The following is a 25,726-nucleotide window of genomic DNA, read 5'->3' as shown; positions in this document are numbered from 1 at the left end:
TTGTCGGGTGTGTTTGCCGGACTGGGACGGAATCGGTCGCGTGCGTTCATGTGGGGTCAAGCCCGACCAGTGCCCGACTGTCGGCAGCGCCCAGCCAGCAACAGCCCCGAGCAAAAGGCCGTTCTTCGTATCTTTTGTGGAGGGTCGAGTGGAAAGCTGGGGCCGCCCCCAGGTGGACACGTTTATCGCATCACAGCAAGTTATCACGTTTTCAAAGGATACTACGATAATGCTGCAACATGGGATAGGGTCAAGGAGAAATCTGAGATGATAATATTATAGTACAAATGTGTCCCGGAAAACGGGCTCGACTAATTGCTTAATGCTCCATCTAATGCAGGAACCAAAGCATGCCACGTCTACCTTCGTACCGAATCCCGTCATGACACTATCCCAATACATGTCGTGATCTGATCCGGCTGATAACGGCAGTCATCCATCTACCTCTGCGTAATTTCCGTTTCCATGTCTTCATCATTCTTCATAGCGTTTCTACTTCGCCATGACATCGACATAGCGACCAGCCTTTTTCTTCTTATTTGCTGGTCCCTTTCTGGCTTGAGGTGCACCCAGCAAATCATCAATACTACTGGCATTGCTCATACCAGTGCCCGGTCGTGATGGCGGCCCTGATGCAGCACCAAAGCTCGGTCTGGCTAGCACAGGTGGTTTAGGTCCAGCAGCGAAGCCTTCTTCATCAGACTCTGGGATACCTGGTGTAGAGGCACGGGAGGCAGCACCGCCCATTGGTGGTGGCATGGATGAGGAGCGAGGGTTGGATGTAGGTGGACGCAGGCCACCGGGAGGACCCATAGGCGGGGTGGGCGCGCCGCCTGAGGCACTTCGAGCTGCGCCGCCGGGAGGACCAGCGCGTGGAGGCGGTGGTGTTGCAGCGGGTTTACCCGTATCTGCCGCACCGCCCTTCTTGTTTACCCACTTGCCAAGATCCGTATCGTAGTAGAAACTGCTCTCTTCTCCCAGCTTAGCCTTAATAGGACCGGGAGCGGCGTTGGGATCTTTCTTAAACCATCCAGACAGCCATCCTCCCTTCTTCGCTGCCGCGGCTTCCTTGTCACGCTGAGCATCTGCTTCGGCCGCTTTGCGGAATGCCTCGTCTGCCTTCTTGTCTGCTTCTGACTTGGAGCTGCCGCCTCCGCTGATCTTCAGAGCTGAGGCACGAGCAGCAAGATCGTCATCGTCGTCGAGATCCATGAAAGATTTCTTCTTGGTTACTTGCTTCTCTTCCTCCTTCTTCCTATCGTCCTCATCGTCCTCATCGGGGTTGTAGGGCTGGTACGCGGGAGGCTCGAAGGTAGTTGAGGAAGGTCCATATCGATCGTATGTTAACTCATTGTCTGTAGGCTGACTCGGCTCATCGTAGCTCGCTTGCGGCTGGTAACCACCAAACGCAGGGGCTGAGGAAGAATCCTGGACCGGGGGAGTGGGCATGTAAGGACTGCCCAAGGATGGTTGGGCCGGACTGTACTCAGGACGAAGTGGAGAGTACGACTGTGCTTTGGCTTGTGTACGTGCACTCGGTGGACTCAGTTGGGTCTGCGTAGGGCTGTAGATATTGGATGTCGGCGTCATAGGCGTATAATTGTCGGATGCCGCTCGCATGCCATAGCTATCGTTTGACTCCATTGACGGTCGACCACCGGGCTCGTAACGAGACCGCTGCTGTTCTGAGGAAGACCTTGGTGCGTATGTGTTCGATGGTGCATACCTTGAGTTGCCTGGTGCTGGCGGCTGTGCGGGCACACCATAACCAGACATTGCGCCATAGAGATCCGCATTCGAATGTGAAGGCGTAAGGGAAGGGCTATCGCCGGCAATCTTAGCGAAAGGTCCAACCTCGGACCCTCCAGATTTGTTGGCCGTGTTATCCTCGTCATCCCCTGCAATGAAGCTGTTAAACTTTGACAGAAGCGAGCTTCCAACCTTGTCCATACTAGGCTTTGAAATCCACGACGAAGAACCATCCTTGGGAGACTGCGACAATCGCTTGCCCAAGTCGTCGAGATTGGCAATGAAAGCAGCGTTGTAGTAGAGAGAAGGTGCTGTTGTAGCCTTCATAGCCGCTGCAATAGCGTCGCAGTATGCCTGCGCATCGGTTCTGTACCCATTCTCGGCTAACTGATACGCATGTGCAAGTTTATAGTTTTGCAAATGCGGCATGACGAATGAGCTGGTCGGCGATGCCAACGACATTGCAAATTCGTACACTTCAGTCAGCATTATCGGCTCCAGCTCGACACCCATCTCCAAAGGATTCAGGCGGTGATCAGCGCCGATCAGTACGAGATCAGCCTGAGGATCATCGACTCCGCTAACCTTCAAAACCGAACGAGCAAAGATGAAGCAAACATGCGCAGCTTCAACACGACCGTATTGGACCAAGAGCCTTCCAAGCGAGAGTAGAGCTGATGCATCACCTTCACTGCGATTGTTCAGGATCAGCGCAACCGTCTCACGCCACTTGTCGAGGCCTTGCAGTGCGTTCTGTGTTGCACCAGCACCGTCAGCGCTCACCATCTGGAAGCCGGCACGAGCCGAAGCTGGAACCAGTTCGTCGATGCAGTCCTCATGGTTGCCAGCAAAGACTTCGTACAGTACAGCCAATGCTTGGTTGCTGCGTCCGGCTTTCTTGACTTCCTTTCGAACGAACTCTTGGACAACCTGCTTCCATATGTCTTTACTGAGAGTAGAAGACAACAACATAGCGTGGCCCCATAGTCGCTGGTCGACAGCGTGCCAGACAGCATTCTCGCGATCACCCTTGACCAGCATGCTTTGCAAGTCCTCGACGGCACGGGGGTCAACAGGTTCTGCTTGGAGGTTGGAGGTGTTGGATCTTGACCGTCCGACAATATCAGCTGCTGTGGAGTATGAACCCGCTTCATCTGATGACTCGTCACCAGCTGGTGAAAGCAGCTTCTTGACGGCAGCTTCTGCTGCAGGAATACCCTCCAGTTTCCCATCATTGTCAATGAGAACCTGCATGAGTTTCCAGAGAAGGGTGCGATCTTCCAGACGCTTGAGCTCGTCTTCACTCATAGTGTGTTCGAGTCCTGGTTCTTTCAACTGACTGTCTAGTGCTTCGATCTTGCGGCCTAGCCATGCTGATACGTCCTTCTTCTTGCCCTTGCCCTTGAGAGGGCCTGGGAACTTGGCGATGTCTTCCGGTAGAGGGAATACCTCTTTGATGCTCTGAATACGGATCTCACCAGGGTTGCTCTTCATCATCGGCGCGGACCCGCCACCTCCATACCTAGGAATTTGTTTAGGGAAGCTCGTCACAACATTACCCCCTAGACCCCAGGTGAACACAGGATGACCCTTCCACCGTTCGAGTGGATCTGCCGAACGCTCGTCTTCAGGAACGATAAAATCGTAGGTTGTGGACGCTTGCCGGCGATGAGGAATCTTGTTGACAGCACTGGAAGCGGTAGACTGGTTACCATGGATCGCAGATGGCATCATGCCATAAGGAGTCCCTGTGGACTCCAAGCTACCATAGCCGCGTACGGGCTGTTTCATGGTCTGTGTTGGAGATTGGGAGTGGGAGCGTTGCGGAACTGCTGGCTGGGCTGGCTGATATCTCGGTGCATAGCTGTCAGTCTTACGTGGTGAGCCGACTACTGATGAAGGTGTACTTCTTAGAGGCGGAGTCTCCGATCTTCCAGATGTAGGTGGCCTTGAACTAAGCATTGGCTCTGGCTCTTGCTCTTCAATCTCACTGACCTCTCCTAGCGGGCTTCTGATAGGGGGGCGGGGCATGCCATCAGCCGATTGCGAAAGTTGATGGTTTGGAGCATATTGCGCATGATTGTCAGTAACCTGCTCCTGCTGAGGCATGCTGTGGAAGGCTAGCGGACTGGAAGTACGGGGCGCAAAAGGCTGCGAGGGAGTTCGCGTTAAGTTGTTATGTGGCTCGGATTGGTAACGAGCATGCGGTGCTTGCGATGGAGCAGGCGAGTATCGCTGGTTTGCCGCTGGTGCGCTTGGGGGTGCGGGAGAATATCGTGAGTTGGCAGCGGGTCCCGATGGAGGCGGCGCTGGAGAATATCTGCTCGTTGAAGGGGGCGCCGGTGCCGGCTGAGGGACGGGAAGACTGTTTGTTCGTGTAGGTACCGATGGCTGACTGGGGAACATGGGTAACTGCTCTGGTTGTCTGAACGGAGGAGGTGTAGCGACTTTAGCAGCATCTGGAATGAACTCGTTCCTCAGGGACGACGTGGAAGCCGTACGCTCCTTTGATGGCAGCTGCGGGGGTGGATGGCTAACTGGAGGTGAAGGTTGGACAGGGACATTCGGCTGCGGGGTGTAGCGTCCAGACGGGCGTGGCTTGGATGTGACAGGCAGCTCAGCGAAGAAGTCACTCGAAGGTGACTTTGCTACGACGGCAGGCTTTGGTGGTGCAGCCGGTGGTGGCATGCCAGTCATCTGAGAACGCATAGAGTGGCCCGAGGATGGTGGAGACAAACTAGACACTGACATGCTCGATGCCATGGGCGGCCGTGGAGGCCCAGGAGGAGCAGTGTTGGAAGACACACTGCTGGTCCGCGGTGGTGGTGGAGTTGGCTGTACAGCTGAGACTGTCGTTCGCGGAGCAGGTCGCTTTCGGGTAGTCACAATGTCTTCTGGCAAATCATAAGGCGAAGCGTAGCCTCCTTTGGACTTGTCTACGAAACTTTGTGCTGAGCTTTCCATTGGCGGTCGAGGCGGCTGTTGCTGCTGTTGCTGTTGATATGCCATGTTTCGTCCAAAGCCATCGTAAGCTGGTGCGGCTGGTGCTTGAGGAGCGTACGGGTTCGCCGCCGGGGTAAGCGCCGGTGCCACAGCAGGAGTTTGAGGAGCATATCGGCTCGCCGTTCCTGAGGGAGTGACTTGCGTTGGTTGCGCTGCGGGTGCCGGTACTTCGTCTTCGAGGAACCCCTCGTCGTCACTCAACTCGATGACAGGTGCATCCTCGGGGTCAGGCAGGAAATCATCGTCCAGATCCAGATCCAGATCCCACTCGCTTTTCTCAGGAGCCTTTGATTCGGCCTGTACCACATGGGCACCAGGTGTCTGATCTACGGCCTGCGCAGGTTCGATCTGTTGGCTCGCGACCACACCGAAAAAGTCCCCCGCCCCCTCTGAATTTCCCCAGTCATCATCGGCTCCCGTGTTGCCACCTACGGTGGTATTTCCAATGTTGTCATCTCCGACTGTCGTCCCAACAGCTTCGGCCATTGGTGTCTCTAGGGGTGTTTCCTGTGATTTCCCACCAAGATCAAAGGCGTCGTCACCGGAACCGCCCCATTCGTCTGCTTCGGTGTCTTCTACCAGGGGCACTTTTACACTCTCGGCCATGGCATCCTCCAAAGCTGTAGTCTCGCCCTGATGCTCGTAGTTCTCCTCTGCATGTTGCTCGGGTTCTGCCTCTTCTTCCGAACTTTCCTCTTCGCTCTCCTCTTCTTCAGAATCCTCCTCGTCGCTGGACTCGGCCTTGGCTGGTGTCGCTTGTGGTTCGCCAATATCGAGTGCCTGCGTTGCATTTACCAGATCGTCCTCGGGCGCAGCATCGTTTCCAAACTCTAAAGGTTCTTTTGTCTGGGGTGGTTGTGCTCTTGGCGGCGATTGTATGGTGTCATTGCGCTCGGGAGATTCGTCGCTTGAGCTTTCTTCTTCGATCTCAGGCTTGTTCGCAGGTTCTGTTATGACTGGCGCAGCTACTGCGGGTTTTGGGGGAGCCTCGTCCTCTTCCTCGCTCTCATCTTCTGATTCTTCGTCATCGTCATCAGCCTCTTCGTCTTCGTCGTCCTCTTCTTCTGATGAGTCTGGTTTGGGTTGCTCAGGTTGTGTTGCGGGCTTCGCGCTGGCTGGTACGCCCGCTCCATTTTCGCTGCGCAATGCCGGGTTCCAAGATGTATTTGAGGGAAGCGAGGGAGTCGAGGGGTTCGAGGGGTTCGAGGGTGCGCCACCGTAGGCATAGGAAAAGTTTGGGCCGTCTTCGTCCATTATGGAATAATTAGGTAAGTCAAAGGGTATCTACAAGTACTAAAAATCCGGTCAGTGCTGAAATTGGTGTTTGGCTGCTCGGATGTTGGGCCTGGGTTTCGGCACCGGAAGCAGGTTGACATGGCACGGTAGACGCCTCGTGGGACAAAATGGCAGCCACGGCAAAATATGCAGGAGAGAGTAAAGTGTGACAATTGAACTAGAGAGAATGCAGAGTGAAAGGCAGTCGCGACGGAGAGTCGAACGCGGAGGACAAATGAGAGTGCTCGTCATCCCTTTCTACGTCAGTGATCGCGAAGACAGTTACATACCTCTATAGAAGCAGAAGAGCATGGGCTCTGTATGTCGCGCAACAGCGAAAGACGCAGTCTCCGTCGAGGAAGGCAACAAGAATCAAACAGCAGAGGCGAGCCCCGGTCGCATCGCAATGTAGTCTGGTAGGATGAGTGAGAAAGCGATCTGGCCAGCTGTTCCTGCGCCTTGGACATTGAAACGGCCCGCCGCGGCAGCCCCAACGCCACACTTGCCGCCTGCGCCACACCCCAGCCCGGAGAGTGACGCGACTTCAAGACACATGGGCTCTACAATTCACACAGCACCACCTGCGCCCTTCACTCCCGAGCCCGTCAGCCATTTAGAGGCATACTTGATACGTCGATATTCCCTGGATCCTCGTCGGCACTAGAAACTAAGCGTCCAGTCGCCCAGACATTGCATCCAGACACCCCCGAAACGCCGCGGACCCCCGAAGGCAGCCAATATACCTATAACCACACCCAAGCCCGTCGCACATGAGGTGGAACTAGCCAACCACTCCTTCCTGCACCGCAGCACCATCTTCGCTCGCCCATGAGCCATGGCTGCACCCCACCAGTACCACCAGCCAAATGCGCCAGATGAGGACTCGGATCTGGAACTCGACCTAGAGGAGCTGGACCCTCTGGCCACCCACTCGCAGTCCACCTCTACACCACCGCGCCGGCAATCTAGGGAGCAAACAAGGCCGTACCATGAACTAGGCGCGAGGATACCGCTGAGGAATCTTAGGGTAGGCCGGTTGCGCGCGAGCAAGAAGAGGGAAGAGCCGGAAGAGGACGACCTGAGAGGGCTGTTGGATGACGATGAAGGGTCCAAGAGAGACTCTGCCGGCAGTTATGGCCAGTCTGGAGACGACGACTCGCCCCTGCTGTCTGCACAAGACACAGTACGGAGAAGACGGCAACCACCACCGAGCAAACTATCCCGCCTAGGCTCAGCCATGCGCCTGCCCAGCTTCCTCTCACGACAGAACAATGCGCCTATACAGCTGGGTGATGATAATGGAGAGTCAGATGCCGAAGAAGAGCATGATCCGACCACTCAGCGCACCATCTCCGTCGGCCAGCTCCAAACCTCGAGATTCCCTGCAAACGCCGTATCCAACGCCAAATATACCCCGTGGAGTTTCCTACCCCGCACTCTATACAATGAGTTCTCCTTCTTCATCAACATGTACTTTCTGCTCGTCGCTCTATCACAAATCATACCTGTCCTGCGAATCGGCTACCTCTCGACCTACATCTTTCCCTTGGCGTTTGTCATATCCATCACTCTAGGGAAAGAAGCTATGGACGATATTGCGCGAAGGCGGCGAGACGCAGAAGCGAATTCCGAAGGTTACACAGTTCTGAAGTTCGAAGAGAACAGCCTCGGCAACGGCGTCGCGCCGGGCAAGAACTCGCAGAAGAAGAACCGTCTGAGGAAACAGCCTAAGGGCCAAGGCCGGTCAGCCGACATTGATGAAGAGGAGCAGCGACTTTCAGGCAAGGGCTTGGCCACGTGCACCTACTGGGAAGTTGTAAAACCCTCTCGGAGCCTCAAAGTTGGAGATGTCGTAAAGCTTGGCAAGGACCAGCGAGTGCCTGCCGACATGGTGCTTCTCAAGAGCTACTCCAGCGAAAATGCACCACCCGCAGAAGACAAGTCTAAAGTGCAGAGTTCGTCGGCAGCGCTTATTGACGGTTTGGATTCTGAAGACACAGCTAAGGGAGACACAGCCAAGGTCGACAGTGCCACAGCTACCGGATCTTCAGGTGAAGCCTTTATCCGAACTGATCAGTTGGATGGTGAAACCGATTGGAAGCTGCGCCTGACTTCACCACTCACCCAGAACTTGGATGTTGGCGAGTACACACGGCTCCGCGTCGTCGCTGGCAAACCGGACAAGAAGGTCAACGAATTCTATGGAACCGTTGAACTGCCCCCCAAGACCCAGCGCCAGTATGACCCTCATGAGAGTGAAGAATCGGCCTCTCCTCAAGAGGTACATTCAGCATCCTTGAGCATCGACAACACCATTTGGGCAAACACCGTTGTTGCCTCAAGCTGCAGTCTGTTAGCTGTCGTTGTATACACTGGCCCCCAAACCCGTCAAGCGCTCTCTACATCGCCCTCCCGGTCCAAGACTGGTTTATTAGAGCTGGAGATCAACTCCCTGACAAAATGGCTCTGTGTCTTTACACTGTCGCTCTCATTCATACTAGTCGCCCTTGCGCGCTTCCAAGTCATCGAAGGCAGGCAGTGGTGGCAATCTATGCTGCGTTTCCTCATTCTGTTCTCTACCATCGTACCAGTAGGTCTGCGTGTAAATCTTGACATGGGCAAGTCAGTCTATGCGTGGTTCATCCAGCATGATGAGAGCATCAAAAACACCATTGTTCGGACCAGCACGATCCCAGAGGACCTAGGCCGTATTGAGTACCTGTTGAGCGACAAGACGGGTACTTTGACACAGAATGGTATGCCAAACAACAAAGGGACTTTGACATGACTAACAACCTTCAGAGATGATCATGAAAAAGATACACGTCGGTACGGTCTCGTATGCAAACGAAGCAATGGACGAAGTATCGTCATATGTTCACCAATGCTTTACACCACCCACTGGAGAAGTTCCGTCACTCGTCACGCCATCTTCTGCATATACCGCACCTCTGACCTCAGCTACTCGTACACGCCGAGAGATTGGATCTCGAGTTCGCGATGTTGTGCTGGCTCTAGCACTTTGCCACAATGTAACACCGACTACTGAGGAAGAAGATGGGGAAACGGTAACCACGTACCAAGCCTCTTCCCCGGATGAAATTGCCATCGTGAGATGGACCGAGGCTGTTGGCTTGAAGCTACTGTCCCGCGACCGCGAGTCTATGACCCTACTATCGTGCGACAGCGGCAATACAGTGGTCAAGGTGCGCATTTTGAACGTCTTTCCGTTTACTTCTGAAGGCAAGCGCATGGGTATTGTTGTAAAGTTCTATCATGGTCCGGCATCATCACCCACCGATGATGGTGGCGAGATCTGGTTCTACCAAAAAGGTGCCGACACGGTCATGACTTCCATCGTTGCCGCCAACGATTGGCTCGACGAGGAGACAGCAAACATGGCACGCGAAGGTCTCCGAACACTAGTCGTCGGTCGCAAGAAACTCTCCGCGCAAATCTACCAAGACTTTTCCACCAAGCATGCCCAGGCATCCCTTGCCCTCAACAACCGCGATGCCGCCGTCGCCAGTGTAGTAAAGGAATTCCTGGAGAACGACCTGGAACTTCTCGGCGTTACAGGTGTTGAAGACAAGCTTCAAAAAGACGTCAAGCCCTCTCTCGAACTCCTCCGTAACGCAGGCATCAAGATCTGGATGTTGACTGGTGACAAAGTAGAAACCGCCCGTTGCGTAGCTGTCTCATCAAAGCTCGTAGCCCGCGGCCAATACGTCCACACGATTGCCAAGCTAAAACGCAAAGACCTCGCCTCCTCCTCGCTCGACTTCCTCCGCGGAAAACTAGACGCATGCCTCCTCATTGATGGAGAGTCTCTCGCGCTGTTCCTCCAACACTTCCGCCAGGAATTCATCTCCGTAGCCGTCCAGCTGCCCACTGTCGTAGCCTGCCGCTGCTCTCCAACGCAGAAGGCAGACGTTGCCCGCCTGATTCGCGAGTTCACCAAGAAACGCGTATGCTGCATCGGCGACGGTGGCAACGACGTCTCCATGATTCAAGCCGCAGACGTCGGCGTGGGTATCGTCGGAAAGGAAGGTCGTCAAGCCTCCCTCGCAGCCGACTTCTCTATTGAGCAATTCTGCTACCTCGTGAAACTACTGGTCTGGCACGGTCGCAACAGCTACAAGCGTTCTGCTAAGCTGAGTCAATTCGTCATCCACCGCGGTCTCATCATCAGTATTTGCCAAACCGTCTTCTCCATCTCAAGCAACTTTGAGCCCAACGCTCTGTACAAGGACTTTTTGCTCGTCGGCTATAGTACCATCTACACCATGTGGCCTGTCTTCTCGCTTGTGTTGGATCGAGACGTCGATGAGAGCGTTGCGAATCTCTATCCGGAACTCTACGCTGAACTCAAAACGGGGAGGTCGCTATCCTATAAATCCTTCTTCATCTGGGTCGCCGTATCCATCTACCAGGGCTCAATCATCCAGGGGCTATCACAACTCCTCATCGGTGTTGGTCTTTCAACTACACCCCCTGCGGAACCCGACCCCACTTTCCTTAAAATGGTCAGCGTCAGTTTCTCGGTGCTGATTGTTAATGAACTTATCATGGTGGCTATGGAGGTTACGACTTGGCATTGGTTCATGATTGCTAGTATCGTGGGTACGGCTGTCGTTTACTTTAGCTCCATACCGTTCTTGACGGGCTACTTTGATCTTGCGTTTGTGGGTAGCGTGGCGTTTTGGTGGAAGTTTGCGGTTATCGCGGCGATCAGTCTTGTGCCGCCTTATGCGGTCAAGTTGTTGGGGAGGACGCTGAAGCCGCCGAGTTATCGTAAAGTGCAAGGTGTATAGGAAGTGGGTTTGCATAGCGGGAGTTCTTTTGAGTTTGGAAGCAATCAGATTTTATTTCTACTCTTCATCAGTTTCTCTGGTTTTCCAGTGTGTGTGACATTTTTTAGCAGGCCCTTTTGCTTGGTTGACAACTGATCTTTCATCATAGTCCTGTTCCTTGATACGATTGCTCGTTTGAACATCTCTGCGATGAAGGCAGTTCATGTCTCAGTAAAGGAAAGAGAGAGTGAGAAGCTTGCTGAAGATTTCGCACAGAACAGATATCACGTGTATAGAACATTTGAGACAATCGATTTCACAGACACTACAATTACTATGATGTTGTACAAGTACGAGAAAGCGCGAATGGCATATGAAGGTCGTCGTTGTGCTACCGTATGGTTACTTTGGCTGACTTAACCCTAGAGCTTCTTCTCAAAGCGTTTATACATCAGAACGACAGCGTGCATTCCAGTACCCCCATAAACTTGGGGATTCGCCCTCAATTCTAATAAACTTCGCTGATCGACCGAATGATCGTTGATATAGAAGACATTCTGAGGGCCACGTACGCTCGCAACCCAGTGACCTGCATTGTGTGTACCGCCGTGAGCAAGTACACTGCTTAATCGATACATGAGAGGCGGTGGGTCGTCACCAACAGCTTGGTATTCAGACAAATTCAGAACCTCGGGAAGATTCACAGGATTCAAGTTCGGTGTACCGTCGCTGTTGACGATACTGAGTTTGATGCGGAGATATTCTGGTGATCCTTCAATACGTGTAGACTGCATTCGTTGCTGCGTGCTGTTACAGATGTGACAGTGGAAGGTATTGAGTGGAATTGGTTCGAACTCTCGTCTCATAGCTTCTTCAAGGCTGTCTGGTGTGCCGTTAGAGAGAATCGGGATGTTGTTGAAACCGATACTGTCGGGGGCGGGATTGTTTGGGGGAACCTGCTGAGAACCGCATGGACAATTCCAGAAGCACTCTTGTTGCAGTATGAACAGGGCTTCGTAGCGAGCTTTCCAGGCCGTGTTTTCATTGAGACTGTTTGTGTTAGCGTAAGGTAATCTAATGTCGCCGAAAAGACTTACTGGTGATTAACAGACTCGAGACATGCTGTTAATAGTCGCGTTTGCATCTCCTCTGGGTCCTCTTGTGCGTTCCCTGCCCCAGTGTCTGCTCCTGGTGTAAATTGCCGCAGCATGTTGTCAACTTGGTGAACTCTGTCTAGCTCTGCATTGTTGAAGGGTAGACTATCAGGTACACCACCAGCATTGGGATTTTGGATACCCCAGTAGAACTGCGCTAAAGCCTTCACTGCGCAAGCGGGACAGTCTGTCAACGTACTTCCTGGGTTTTTCTTCTCTTTTTCCTCGAGTTTCTTCTTGAGCTGAGTCAACTCCTTTTCAGGCAATTCGTCTATACTAGGAATTTTCTTGTTCGGCGATATAGTAGTACTGGACATATTCAAGTCTAATTGTGCATGGATTACATGAGCGGGACGGCATGGGAAGATCCGGGTTCCATTGCGCATGCTATTATGAGAGATGATCCACTGAAGAAATCTTGGCAAGTGTAACAGTGCTTGTAGACCACTGAGTCGGAAACAAGTGTTGCCATTTCGCCTCAGACCTCTGCTTTTTTTACTTCGGTTTCTTGGGATAGGCCAGGTATTTGGAATTTGTTTAGCAGCAATGTTCTTAGCTACTTGCCTCGCATGTGGCACAGCCATTGGGTAGAGGCTCGTGCCACGCATATTGGGACGTTGCCGCGGCGCATTGTGCGCCGTACGGTGTCCCCAAGGATTTGTGGACATGTTTGGTCGTGACTGATAGAAATAATATCGGTGGTGGTATAGTCTTGTTCTTTATAGATGGTAATGTATCTTTTTTTGCCAACCAGCCGTACGAATGATTGAGAGATAGTCATGTTATACGACTTGACTCACAAAGCGGACAATGGTCGAGATGAATGGCTTTGTCAGACTCTGCAACTGCATCCGACAACAAAGGCATTGTATATTAGAGCAACTGATGAGAACTGAATCTATCCCGATACCACCGCTGCCTTGAGTCTTTGTCTGAGCAACGTAGTGAGGTGTTGATGATTGATACCAAATTTGGATTTCTGGTCAATGCTGTTATATTTACATACCCTTGTCCAACATGACGCTGGGTCACTAATTTCCCATTAACTAGGAACGCCTTCATACTCCCAGCCATCAACCAGTCTTCTCTTCCGTCCTCTCTTGTTCTCCCTCCGATTTGCAGCGCATTTGACAAAGAAGGTTAACGCAGCCAAAAGAAAGATAATCACAGCCGCTACAGTTGGCACTACAACGATGCGCGTACGATTCGTGTCTGTCGTAGGAAGGTACGGACACGTTCCATTGAGTCCAATGACCCAGCAGTCTGGCACACTTAAAGCATTCAAGTTGATGTAAAGCGCGTCATCATTAGGAGCGGCGGCCTGAAAAGCAGAAAACAGGTGCGAGTTTTCTAGCGCGGTGTGTGGGACATTAAATTGGTATGGGTCTTTGCAATAGTATTCGGCGTTGCGATAGTAAGTTGAATCGTCGGAGATACGCCAGTCGTAAGGTTGTCGGGGATCGTGGCAGGCGACACGATGGTGTTGGTTGCAGTCTTCTACGCGCCAGCGCCCTGCATAGGGTGGTTTCATCATCATGACGACGCAGCGGTTGTCATTAGTGTCGTCCCCCTCTTCAGAGGAATTGAGGGGTTGACCAGGCGCGAACGACCATAATGTAGACTGTACATATGCGGCATAAGGTAAGGGATTCTTGTCCGCAGTGGTGTCTCCGAGGGTTTGATTGAGGAAGGGGGTTATACCACAGGCGGTAAAGTTAGTGACCGAGGGTATAATCGAGGAGAAGTCTGGGTTTGCGCTGATATCGAGTGATGGGACTTCGGCAAGGGCCCAAGATGAGTTCGTTGTCGAAGTAACGATGTTGTCGGAAGAAGAAAGCAAGCAACCGGAAGTCACACGTCCATCCGTGCCAACTGATAGTGTCTTTTCATCGACAATGGTTCCAGGAGGGAAGACGTAGTCGAGATCTGGTCCTATGTTATAATCCGACATCTGCGGGGCAACAGTGCCATAACTAGTGATAAGTCGATATAGCTGCTTGAACTCCATGTAAGCTTCGTTTGGCCACCCACTTTCCGTGAACAAGTGTCCGTCAGCATTCTTGGAGTTCTCGTAGTAACCCATGAGTGGACGATTATTCCAATCGACGTTATACCACGAGCTATTCAAGTTCGCACGTTGGTCGGCCAAAGTAGACGGAGTGAATGTGTCATCAGAAAGATTACCCTGCAACACATCGCTGAGCAATTGCCCAGACTGAGGAAGTTGATTCGGAGACAGGTTTGGAGCTGGAGCGTCTGGATCTGTGATAGATGAAGCAGCATGTACGTTGAAAGTGAACATAGTTATCGCTGCACTAGTTGTAGTAGCTGTTGTTTCGAGGAACTTCTCTAGTATGCCGGTAAGTAAGTCTAGCGTCATCAGAGATGTGCAATTGTAACTCCCGATTTGCAAAAGCGGCGGTCCATCGGGGGTCGGGAAATCGATTATGGTTGGTGTTGCTGCACTCGTTGAAGCTGAGGAAGTTGACGATGCGACCGAGGACACGACTGCTATCGAATTCGACGATAGGTCTGCAGACACCGAAGCCGATGTGGATGTCTGTTGACGCTTTTTTGCCTTGCCTGGAGGATCGAATGTAGACAGCGGGATCTCTGCACTCATACTATCACTTGATTGCGCTATTGTTGGCCCAGTCGCCACAGGCAGATTTCCTTCAGCCGATGTGTCTTCATTCGACTGAGGCAGCTCAACTGGGCACAAACTCCATACTGAACGCAGCGGATCCCAATACGTATCGACTGTGAATTTCCGGACGCCGACAGCCAACAAATTTGAAAAGCATTTTTGGAAAGCATTATGTTCGTACTGGTTTTGCGCAAAACACGCCTGTGCCAGCGATACGGCTGGAACAGTCTGAAAGTTGATCGGTACACGGAGTCCGATATCTCGTTGTGCCTACGACCGGTCAGCAAGGCATTCTCTAACATCTGCGTACTTCCAGAATAATAGCGCATTGACCCTGTGAAACCCAACACCTAGGACACTTCTCGCCGGACACTCTACACAACACGTACAGCTGACACTTACTCTAAACGCCTCGGTCCAGGGCTCTATCCAACGTGTGTTTACAGCACTCTGGTCCGGGTTATACAACCCGTTAGCCGACATTCCCGCTGTTGGACCCAAACATCAGCAACCGCGAAAACGTGGCGCACACCTCGCGTGCAACAAAAGGGCAAAGACGGCACCAGGAAGCAGGGGAACACGACAAGATATGTTTAGAAACAATATGCAACGGGGTATATTCGTATATGCAGATGCAGGTGTTGATGATGGATAGGATGATGTCGTTGACGATCTACAGGGCTGCAAGGCGCGACGGAGGTGCGACGTCACGTGGTACGGTGTTAGTTTTCCCACCACTCCCGTTGCGGTTAAAGCACGACTGGCCAATGATGACGATTTGCATCACCAAGCTCACCGTTCAAAACACCATGTCTGCAATTTGGAAAACGACGATTCCAGCAAAACGTCCGATGGCTTGCATCTTGATTAGGCAGCGGAATGCGTGTGGAACGCATGGAACGTGTGTGGTGTCATCATTTACCCATGATATAATCTAGGAAGTCGCACATATTAATCCCAAGGATTCGAAGGAACGTCGTGCGTACAAGCCTCGCACATACACTTAACACAGCCGTTATTACTGGGCTTGCGCAATACCGAGCCCGCGTTGCTGGCAACTCGCTACCTACAGTCCGTAAGCGAGAGCTCGTGTCTCACCGTTTCGTGCGACCTTGATCGACGTCAGAAAACTTTTCTCAGGGAGTTTGCTGGCTGGGTAAGATGCAGGTCAGCAGCGGGCGGGCGGGCTGCTGGGAAATGCATTGAAGGCGCATTGAAGTTTGCGAAAAGCTTGCGTACGGTCTTTAGGGACAATGCAGGTATGCGGCGCACGCATGGACTTGCTGACTGCCGCTTACTGTGTACAGTGCGGATTGCCACGACTACAGTCGACGGAGAAAAATGACCGCTGCAGGAGTACTGCTTCTACGACCCGTTTTTTCGCGGGATGTCTCCTGGCTACGGATGCAACGTTGCTATTGAGGTAAAAGGTCCGCTAGCTACAAGCGGTCGAGTCAACGTTGCCCACGATAGAGCCGAGAGAGCCGGAGCTGTAACCCCGACAATCTTGCGTAGTTCAAAGCGAATGCGATGAAGAAAGGGCCTAAATCTGGGTAGCGATGAGAGCAGTCAAATGGAGGTTGCTGGTACTGCAAATGCACTCATCCGGAAGAGAAGGGCAACCTAATCGATCACAGGGCTACAACGAACACGCTTATGAACTTTCTACTCGGTATAGCAAAGAACCCCTTGCAGCACAGAAATGGGTCTATTTGAAGAGGTGTGCACACCACACTCAAGGCGGCAGTAACTCCGCACTGTTAATACTTTCGTCGACAGTCGCCGACGCTGTGACACGCCCCAATATCGGCAGAAGCAGAAACAACGGCTCCAGACGTTGAAGTACGTATGTCCGGCCGTCCGGGGAGATATCTACTGTTGTTTGACATGTAACGTCCTCATTGCGTACGCACAAACGAACGAAGTTTCGCATGATGGCACTGTCCCCACACGACTGTTGACGCAACCGCCCCATGCGCGTTTCACCGAGGGCACCAGCACATTACCGAGCGTGCCGAGCTTCTCAAAGTCTGGGTGCGAGGGTCTTGGTCTGACACCCGTCTGACAGTCCTGCATACCCCTACATCTGTAGTGCAGTTGTGAAGACGACGTGTTTCGCGCATAACTACTACCTCGGATTTGGACATGCAATCCCAGACATGATAAAAAAGGTTTCACCATCAAAGCTGCATGCACATGTCATGAGTTCGACCGAGTGCATAGCCTCGCCACGAGCCACAGGTTGCGGAGAAGGTCCGGCGAGATCTGCGCTAGAAGAAGACGTTGTGATGCCTGTGCCGATCGAAAGGAGCACGACATTGGCACATGGTGACGAAGGGCTCGATGTGATCCTCGTTTGACGATAATCGTACCATATTGGAAAAAGAGACCACAGCCACAAGACCGAAATGCGCCGGATCAACGGACCCGCGACCTTCAACGTTCAACGGCAAATGGCGATGTGCACTCGTCTACTCGCCCTCCAGTTGCAAATCCGATGTTCCACAATACCGCCGTCCATGGTACCATTGAAAGTCGTATTGAAACGGGCTGAAGACTTGAAAGAGATCGCGACCCGAGAGACTGGAAACTGAAATACCTTATGCTCAGGACGGCGACCTTCGATCAACGCCTCTGCGACGGCGTGTTGCTTAGCAGCAGAGGGAAGGGCGGTAGACCATGGGAATGAACGGCGACATCCTCTTGACGGCGTGGGCCCAGTACCAAAGTCCCCGTGTGCGCTATGGCTTAATGCGTGAATGTCCGCATTAGGGTACCAGACTTCCTTACTATGCCATATGCACAAAATGCGCGTGTCTTCCCAACGCTTCCAGCACGATTGTGGACATGGAGATATACGCTAGTCGCAAATCTCGCGAGCCGTCGCACGCTAACGCGTAGATCAAAGTCTAATTCCCGTAAGCGGTAAAGCCACCAGTAGCCGCATGATCGAGCCCTGGAGGACCCAGTGTCTTGTTTTCTTACTAGCAATGGCAGGTAGGAATGATGGTGGCCTTCTAGTCGCCGACCCTTGCTGTAGTGAATTAGGCCGAGTGGGACGTTTACGTGGACGATTCGAACGATCACACGGGAGGGGGGGGACGTTGAATCGTAAATTACAATGAAGCGATTTGCTCGGATGCGCGGTTGACGAAAACGAGGGCGGATGTGCCGCACCGGACGACGGTACAGAGAGCAATGATTCGCGAAGCTCGTTGGAATGAGGGGATCCTAGTGCGTGTACCTGTGCGTACAAACAGGAGGTGCGTGGATAGTTCGTAATTTCCACAGTCGCTATTCCAGTGCGGTGTAGGGGAGGTCTTGCGATACTATTGACTTCGTGACGACTTGCTCTCTGATCTTTCCAGGGACTCCCTGGAGATGGTCTATCATCAGAAGAAGTGCCGAAGCATACCTCGATGTCGCAGGACTCACGGTGACAGAATCTTGCTGAGCGGTCCAGAGCCCCACCTCGGCCACTATTGGTGGCAGTGTACGGAAAAGGAGGAACCAATCAATCATTTTAGGAGAAAAGTATTGTCCGTCAGCCGGGCGCGTTCAGTCCAATGAAAAAGTAGTATAGGCGACACTGCAGGTGTTGCGACGGGTACGACTGCGTGGGCTGATCGGTGATTGTGGCGAGATCGCCCCATGCGTACGTTGAGGTGTGGATGGAGAAATCGTGGTAGTGGGTACCTCAGACGTTTGTGAGTATCTGTCATGCGGTGGGTTCCACAACCGGTTGAGGTGCCATTGGAGCGGTGAGCTCACGCCGCCCTGGAACGTTTGAAAGCCTGGAACTTAGTGTTTGTCGATCGATATTCGCGGTGGAAACTCCTTGTTCTGTTCGTCAGTCACTTGAACATGTGAACTTGGTACTCGGTATCACTAGTTGGTCTTGTGAGAAACGGAAACTGCTGTAAGGGGTGCATGTGTTGTAATATTGATTGTATTTGATTGGCATCGCTAGAGGACGCTTGCAAGTGCTGTTGCACTGCTGGGTATTATTACTGGCAACGAAATTGTCGCAGTGTATAGCAAGGCCTGCTTAAGGCCGAATAGAGAAACGCCGTGATGTGTCGAATTTCGACGTGCTTGATGCTACATGGCTAAGACGAGCCTGAATAGAACTAGACTGATGTGCCTCCCAAACCGTTGCACGTGAATAGAGATGCGACATGGGGTATCCTGAAAGTCGTATACGATGTGTCCCTTTTTAGTTCCATGCAAAACAAACGACAAGGTTGAAGAACTCTGTAACAAACAAAGTGTCGATCATTGAATATCGGCCATTAATAGAAGTAGGTGGTTTGAAACGTGCGACGTATAGACAAGAAGGGGTATGTTGGACAAAGTGAAACATGATAGACAACTACATGATGTTTCGCAGGGACATCCTGTCTTTGGGTGAGACGGGTGCACTCCGGGCCTCTGACGGTACCGAAGGGAGCACGTAGGGTGACGGGAGTTGTCGCGCAGCTGGGCTAGTTGTTGCACTCGAAGACTGCGGCACCGGGAGCGTTGGCTCGGCGAGAGAGTGGAAAGGAGGAAGTGCCCGTTGTGGAACACTTGTTGGCGCAGACTGAGGCATAGAGTGGTGGTGTGTGAGCTGAGGTGTGGGTTGAGTGAGGAGTCTTGGTGGTTGTGGTCGCTCGTAGTTTGGCTCGCGGAACGCAGGCGAAGGCTTGGGTGCTGAAGCATCACTGCGGTGTAGAGGAGGGAGTTGTAGTGAGCCTCGTCGCCTGTAGACATCGTAGGAAGAGTCGTCTTCGGGCGCAAAGCCAGTTGTGGGTAGATATCGGGTAGAAGAGCTCTTGCGTTCCTCCCGACTGCCGACTAATGGAGCTAGTGTGATGTCAAGTGGTGAAGCTGCACCACGTGGTGAGCGAGACTCTGAGCCAGTGTCTGTGATGAGAGAAGGTGCGCCATCGGCTGACACGATGGAGTAGCCAGAAGGAGAAGGCATGGGCGTCTCGAATCCCCGTGCTCGTACGGTAGCGTGCGATCCATAGGCTGAGATGTCAAGAGGCTGAGGTCGTGATCCGGAGAAGGGTTCGAAACGCTGGGGCTGAGGCAGCTTCATGACGTGGGGAGAATTCATTGAGGTGTTGAGTGATGGTCGGTGTGATTCGTGGTATGAGGCCATGCGGTGCTCTTCGTGGTGGGGCTGGCCATGGGGAGCTGGGTAGTGGTAACCAGTCTGCGGGTGGTGCATGTGCTCTCGGGGTCTCTGATCAGGGCGCTCAGGGTTGCGCTTGCGGCGGTTCTGGCCGCCATTCCACCAGTTCTTCACAGCGTTGTCGCTGCGTCCTTTTAATCTGCGTGCAATCTCTGCCCACCTCTTGCCCATCTCAGCAACCATCTTCTCAATCAGCTCCCCCTCTTCTCCAGTAATCGGATCATGGTTCAAGGATGGCTTAAGATTTTGGTGGTAACGCTCTCTGCATTGTTTTGGTGACCGGGAGCCGATCTCTTGTGAGATGCGTACCCAGTTGTGAGGTCCATTGCGAGCGACGAGGTTGACGAGCCACTGATCCTCGTGCTGCGACCATGGGCCGCGTCTGTGGGCAACCATGATGAAATCTTCAGGTGGAATTGGTATTCTGTCACAGTCCGTAAAACTATCGAGACGTTCAGAAGAGTCTCTGCTTGAGTCGAGCTTGTGTGAAATGTGTTGATGTTCTGGATGGAGGGTCAGTCCTGAATGGGTCCAAACACTGTGGGAAGTAGGCAGATTGGACGGATGTGAAACCACAACCATGTCGAATGTGTCGAGGTTGAGAATGGGTGAATGGAGGGAAGTGGATCAGGGAGCTGGTGTATCCCAACAGGACGTGATGTTGGTAGACAAAATGCAGGAGGGGCAGTTGGTGACCAACGACAACGACGGGAAAGGAGAATTAAACATACCGTATTGTTAGGTTTAGAAGCACAGAGTCAAGTGTCAGTGTCGATTGTAGTATGGTAGAGGCGAAGTCGAACGGTGGTTGACGTTGATAGACGAGCCAACGGTAACGTGGTAGAGGCAAGCACCGGTATATATCACGGCGGGCGCGGGGAGGAGTAGTCAGGACACTTGGACGCCAAGGTGGTCGAGGAGCTATTGACTTGTTCGGGACGGGCAGATGTGTGCGAGGATTCTGCTTTTCAGACGATGCGGCTAAGGCACTGGTGAGATGGTGGACGGAGAGCGCTGGGGCGTCATGCGGCGCTCAGAGCGACTAGCTGGGCCCTGAGCAGCAAAGGGCTAAAGTAATCGTTGTCGACGACGCACACAAGCAGCGATGGACCTGGTTAGGTGCCAGATCGTCGGATTCGACAAGTACCCTGTATCACATCGTGGCATGGCGTATGGCGCTCGCCCGGCGCCGACTTGGGACGGCAGAAAAAGCAAGCGCAGCGCCTTGCTCGCATTCCCACCCTGGAAACAGGCGTAGTGAATTGCTCCCCCTGCAACGCTTCCGGGCCGCCGACAGCGCGCTCGTCCCCGCCGGCGGCCCACCGCTCGCGCAGGATGGACGCACTCGCTAGGGCCCCTGGCCGTTTGGTTGTCGATTCATGATGGTGCACGCTAGCAGCAAGGCCGGTGGGATTTTGAAGACACCATGGAGACAGTCAATGATACCCCCACTCGGCGCGACACTTGCACTCCCCTGCCCACAGTAAAACCAAACATGTAGATGGCCGTAAGGTTGAGTAGCAGCCTCAGCCAGCCAGCCTCAGCGGCATCCAGGATGTTCCAGTGGACTCGGCCTCGTCCCCATCGTGATCGTGACAAGCTCTGTGTTCCGTCACCCTGGTCCAGGAAGGCCGGGCATGCGTCTTGGGCTCTACAGCGCATTTATGGCCTTGCCCTGAGAAGTAATTGATTATGGCCCTGGTGTAGTCCATTCTTACAGTGTCGAGAGGACATCTTGCCCACTTGTCTCCCCCATGGCAGGCGTGTCTGAACTGGTGTTTCCAGTAGTAATGCAATCCACCCAGAGACAGCCCTCTCCAGCGCCGCACGATGCACGTTGCAGTCAGCACTTGGGCGTCGATCAAACGGGTGCTGGTGCTGATTGCGGACCGGGCGCGAGTAGTGCGATCGTCACGGCCCTCACATTGGAGGACACGAGGTCGGCGAGGTGAGCTTGGCGTCCTTACCTCTCCTTTTCGGGCCTGTCGTTCTCCCGAGGCTAGCGCGGTGCACTCACATCGAACTGACGGTGTTTCTGCTGTTCTATTTTCTGGCGAGTGCGACACACGACCTGTTTGCTGAGGCGTGCTGTCTCGCTGTGTGTGTTGGGGAGGTGACTGTGAAGGTGTCGAGCTGGCGGCCGTTGGTGGGCTGGAGACTGATCTGCCGGCGGGCCAGTAGCGAAAAGTAGCGAGACCGCTCAACTGGAAAGTGCGCACCAGTGAGCGCCTGCCATGGCATTTGGAATATCGCTAGTGCACCAATCGCGCCTGCCTTCCAGCCCTTTTCGGCAGGCTCGGAGAGCAGTCGCGCACCTTTTGGGAAAGACAAAACCGTTGATTGCCAAAACATATCGTCACTCACGTCTGCACGCTTTCCTCGCCGAAGTCACTCGTTAGGGCGATCGTATGCTGAAGCGGGTATCTTGGTTACCGTGACGCTATCATCTCGATCGTCCTGCATACTTGCAACGGGAGCCTCTACAATGACCGAGTGAGGCTGCCTTCGCCCAACTTTCTCCATTTATGCCCCCCAGCCCGACGTCGACCTATTACGCCATTGGTGGGGACGCTGTACGTCTGTCTACTCAATCTGATACTGCCAGAGAGGCCTATATCACGAGCGACCCATGTCGGCGGTGCGCAAATATAGACGGCCTCGTCCAGACTGCTGCATACCCCACGCGACATGGTTCCAGCTCTGTTCCCTCGAGCAGAACATGGGCTTCACCCATTTGCATTCGGATTGCCCGAGGTATCGCCATCCCCTGTTGCGCAAGCTTGCGGCGCAGGCTGTGGCTGAAGCATCAGATCCGGGGCTATTGGGGCCATGCTTCTCTGTTCCTAGCGCGTCCCAGTCGTCGGGCTAGCGTTACGGGACGCACAGCATCCGGCCGAGTGGGTGCTTTGTTTCGCTGAGCCTCAGCCGCTTTCTGCTGCACACGCACTCAAATGCAGCGACCTCGCCGTCCTTCCGACGTCTTCATCTGCGCGGCCTGGCCTGGCCTGGTCATCCATACCTTCGCTAGAAATCGCTTGCAGAGCTCAACGGTCGCCGTCGCCGATCCCTTCCGAGCCCGCAATCTCGACGAACGAATGACAATTCCAAGGGTTGCAAATCTGCTACATGCGCACCCAAACTCGTGGCACGTCGCTGATTCAGTACCCTGGTAATGGTAAGGGTCAAGTTGCGATCGCGGAAACAAACTCTCGCCAAACATGCACGCCTGAACGTCGCGTTCGGATTCGCGCAACGGCTGTTCGTCTGTCGGCGTACTGGTGGAGACTTGCCCGTGCCCTTGAGTCGTCAAGTCGCCAAACCATGTACCACCGAATGTCATCCAAGACCCTCAATCCCCTTCTGTTCCTCGGAGCACCGCGCGGGGTCTTCCGCTTGGTCGACGCTTTTTGAAATCCTTGTCCGCCCTCTATTACGATTGGCTGCTTCGTACGTCAGCCGCACCTATACTCTCGACCATCCTGAACCATGCCGCGCGCACTATCCCGCCCTGTGGGACCAACGGTGGTTCCAACAATCAGGTGTGGCTCATGCTGTGTCAATTACAATGTTTGACCCAGACAATTTGCAACTGGAGCATCGTGTTACAGCTACCACGCTCTCGTGCCACGTCTTCCATATGCCTCTGTCCAAACATGTTCGGGCCTTGACCTAAACCCATGTCGAGACTGCACTTCTTCCCGACGCCAGATTACACTCTATGTAACAACGGCATGCTTCCGCACTACATTACCCGCACCTTGCGAGTCGCGGAATATTGGCTTTCGTCGGCGAAAACTCCCCAGCAAGGTCTGCCCTCTCTCTTGGCCTACACAAAGAGAGGATATGCGCGGGTGGAAGGGGATGGGCGATCCACGGATTGGCAAAGATCTCACAGCATGTTCCCTGTAGGTGTTCCCCACGCCTCACAGCATACGCTCTCGTCATGCACATGATATGCACATCACGGCAACCATGACCGATGTTGACCAAGTTACTCTTCTGACGTCTTGCCGATAATGGTTCTGGAGTCACGCTTGTAGCCTTCTGTAGCTGACTGCCCCACTCCCAATATTGTATCTATACCTACAAATCGTCATTGACGGCACCTTTCTACCAGGGTCTGCGGATACGCATACTGCCGTGAACAACTCTTCGGCGAGGAAGGGGTATGAGATGATGCCTGTCTGGATTTGCATTTCCTCAAATAACTCCCCATACGTAAAGACAGGGATACCCAGCCACGATCTTCTAGATCAGAGATTGACGAGTGATCTACGCCCGGCCAATAGGCAGTGCCAGCCGCTGCCTCAATCTTCCTGAAACCCATTCTCCATCTTTGAAAGCTTTTTTTGTTATTCCTACGTGTCCAACTCCTATCAACTGGGTTTGCTATTGGTGGTGGCGCCTCCCAATCCAATCTGCGGTCGACGAAACGTTTACCCATCGAGGTTTGGAGCTTACAGTTTTTTGACAGCGGCACACCAGCGGCCAAACTCATTCGACCTGTCCACGCAGTGGCCCGCACCAGCCTCATTATTCCAGGCATCCACGCACGCGTGGCAGCACTGTTCAGCAACTGGTCTAGATGCGATCTTCAACTCCATACCTCAACTGCACTCATGCTTCAGACATGTCCGGGGTGATACCACAGTGCAGTACACTGCATTCCTTCGCGCAGAAATACACATAGCAAAGTGTTGTTGCTGACTCGTCATCGACCCCATCTGCGTACGTTAGCGCGCTGCTGCGGCGCATCCTCCTCACTGGTCCAAAGCAAGATGCGGCACCAGCGAGGGAAGGCCGTTTAGCACAGATCTGAGCGCCCGCCGAATCGGATCGACACGCCCCACCAAAACCCCTTTCCTCCCTCGCTCAGAGGGCTGCAAAAGTAACAAAAGTTATAATGCGGTCAGCAAATGCTATCCGAAATCAGCAGCCAAGATTGTTGGCATCCCATACGACTCGTCGCTCGGCCCATGCCGACCTAGCTCATGTTGTTCTTGGTCAACATTTCGATGATTCGCCGGGATTATGCGTTACCTGCATCACCCGCCCATACGGAAAATAGCACCCAACGGATGATCTTCTGTTTCGGAATTTCACCGTCCTTCAAAACGTTAATGGCGTTGATCACGATGACACTTCGCCAAGCCCTATGGCGATAGTCAATAGACCAAGTGCGGGTGACCTCGCCGAAATACTAGCAATTGGTTTTGACCGCAGAATCAGGTTCAAACAGCTTGTGCTAGGGAGGGTAGGCCGACCGTGACGCTTGATTCAATGGTTACTGAACTCATAAGTCCCCGATGCCGTGTGCGGTTACGGCCGTCGGACATTCGCATCAAGACCGTCTCCCGCACTACATGTAGCGCGCCAACAATTCATCACCAAAGTCTATGCAACATGTCCCCCTTCTGCAAGCCCGGTCATCGAGGCAGTCATCGTGTCATACTCGTTTCCTTTGCTCAATGTCCATCTGTGCGTACCATGATCAACCACACCGATGATCGACCGGTTGGCCACACCCGGATGGAGATCCACGACTCATGAGCATTCTTGCGTGCTCAGGGCGATCAGGGTGCAGTCGTTGCTTCTTCGTAACCTCCAGGACTCAGATCCAAGGCATGCACTGCACCGCCTCGCCTCACGTACCCATCCATCCCTTTTCACGTCACGCCGAAGTGCCCGATTCATCCCCCTTCCAGCACAAGCTTCCCGTATCACCCTATGCCCTTTTCCCCCACACGAGCTTCATCAAACAGCATGCTCCACTCAGAATGTTCAGGAACGTTTGCCCTGGACACGGGCCCTGCCAGAAGCATAAAACAGCATCAGGAGGGCTCTTCGAACAGGGATGATCGCTTCACTATGTTGGCAAGAGCTGGTAGAGCGTTCACCGTTTCCGGACAGACAGTAGCACGCCCAC

General features: G+C 53.3%; 5 protein-coding genes across 5 annotated transcripts; 1 reads left to right on the top strand and 4 right to left on the bottom strand.

The window, feature by feature from the left end:
• Positions 1 to 492: 492 nt before the first annotated feature.
• AA0111_g4815 (COPII coat assembly protein) lies at positions 493 to 6,006 on the bottom strand (the record flags this gene model as incomplete). The annotated part of the gene is made up of 1 exon (XM_028650859.1): positions 493 to 6,006. One exon carries the CDS (start codon positions 6,004 to 6,006, stop codon positions 493 to 495), a length of 5,514 nt encoding a protein of 1,837 aa, XP_028507689.1.
• Positions 6,007 to 6,862: 856 nt separating this feature from the next.
• AA0111_g4814 (putative phospholipid-transporting ATPase) lies at positions 6,863 to 10,841 on the top strand (the record flags this gene model as incomplete). Its single annotated transcript, XM_028650858.1, has 2 exons — positions 6,863 to 8,783; positions 8,830 to 10,841. The coding sequence occupies 2 exons, from the start codon at positions 6,863 to 6,865 to the stop codon at positions 10,839 to 10,841; spliced, it is 3,933 nt and encodes a 1,310-aa protein (XP_028507740.1).
• A 401-nt stretch (positions 10,842 to 11,242) lies between these two features.
• On the bottom strand, positions 11,243 to 12,291 carry AA0111_g4813 (hypothetical protein; the record flags this gene model as incomplete). Its single annotated transcript, XM_028650857.1, has 2 exons — positions 11,243 to 11,870; positions 11,918 to 12,291. 2 exons carry the CDS (start codon positions 12,289 to 12,291, stop codon positions 11,243 to 11,245), a joined length of 1,002 nt encoding a protein of 333 aa, XP_028507386.1.
• A 725-nt stretch (positions 12,292 to 13,016) lies between these two features.
• AA0111_g4812 (hypothetical protein) lies at positions 13,017 to 14,597 on the bottom strand (the record flags this gene model as incomplete). The annotated part of the gene is made up of 1 exon (XM_028650856.1): positions 13,017 to 14,597. One exon carries the CDS (start codon positions 14,595 to 14,597, stop codon positions 13,017 to 13,019), a length of 1,581 nt encoding a protein of 526 aa, XP_028507693.1.
• Positions 14,598 to 18,993: 4,396 nt separating this feature from the next.
• Positions 18,994 to 20,196, bottom strand: AA0111_g4811 (hypothetical protein; the record flags this gene model as incomplete). Its single annotated transcript, XM_028650855.1, has 1 exon — positions 18,994 to 20,196. The coding sequence occupies one exon, from the start codon at positions 20,194 to 20,196 to the stop codon at positions 18,994 to 18,996; it is 1,203 nt and encodes a 400-aa protein (XP_028507485.1).
• Positions 20,197 to 25,726: the final 5,530 nt, after the last annotated feature.

This window comes from Alternaria arborescens (assembly GCF_004154835.1).
Source record: "Alternaria arborescens strain FERA 675 chromosome Unknown contig_9, whole genome shotgun sequence".
NCBI lineage: Eukaryota > Fungi > Ascomycota > Dothideomycetes > Pleosporales > Pleosporaceae > Alternaria > Alternaria arborescens.
Note: the sequence above shows the minus strand (reverse complement) of the source record. Positions and strands in the feature narration are given on the sequence as shown.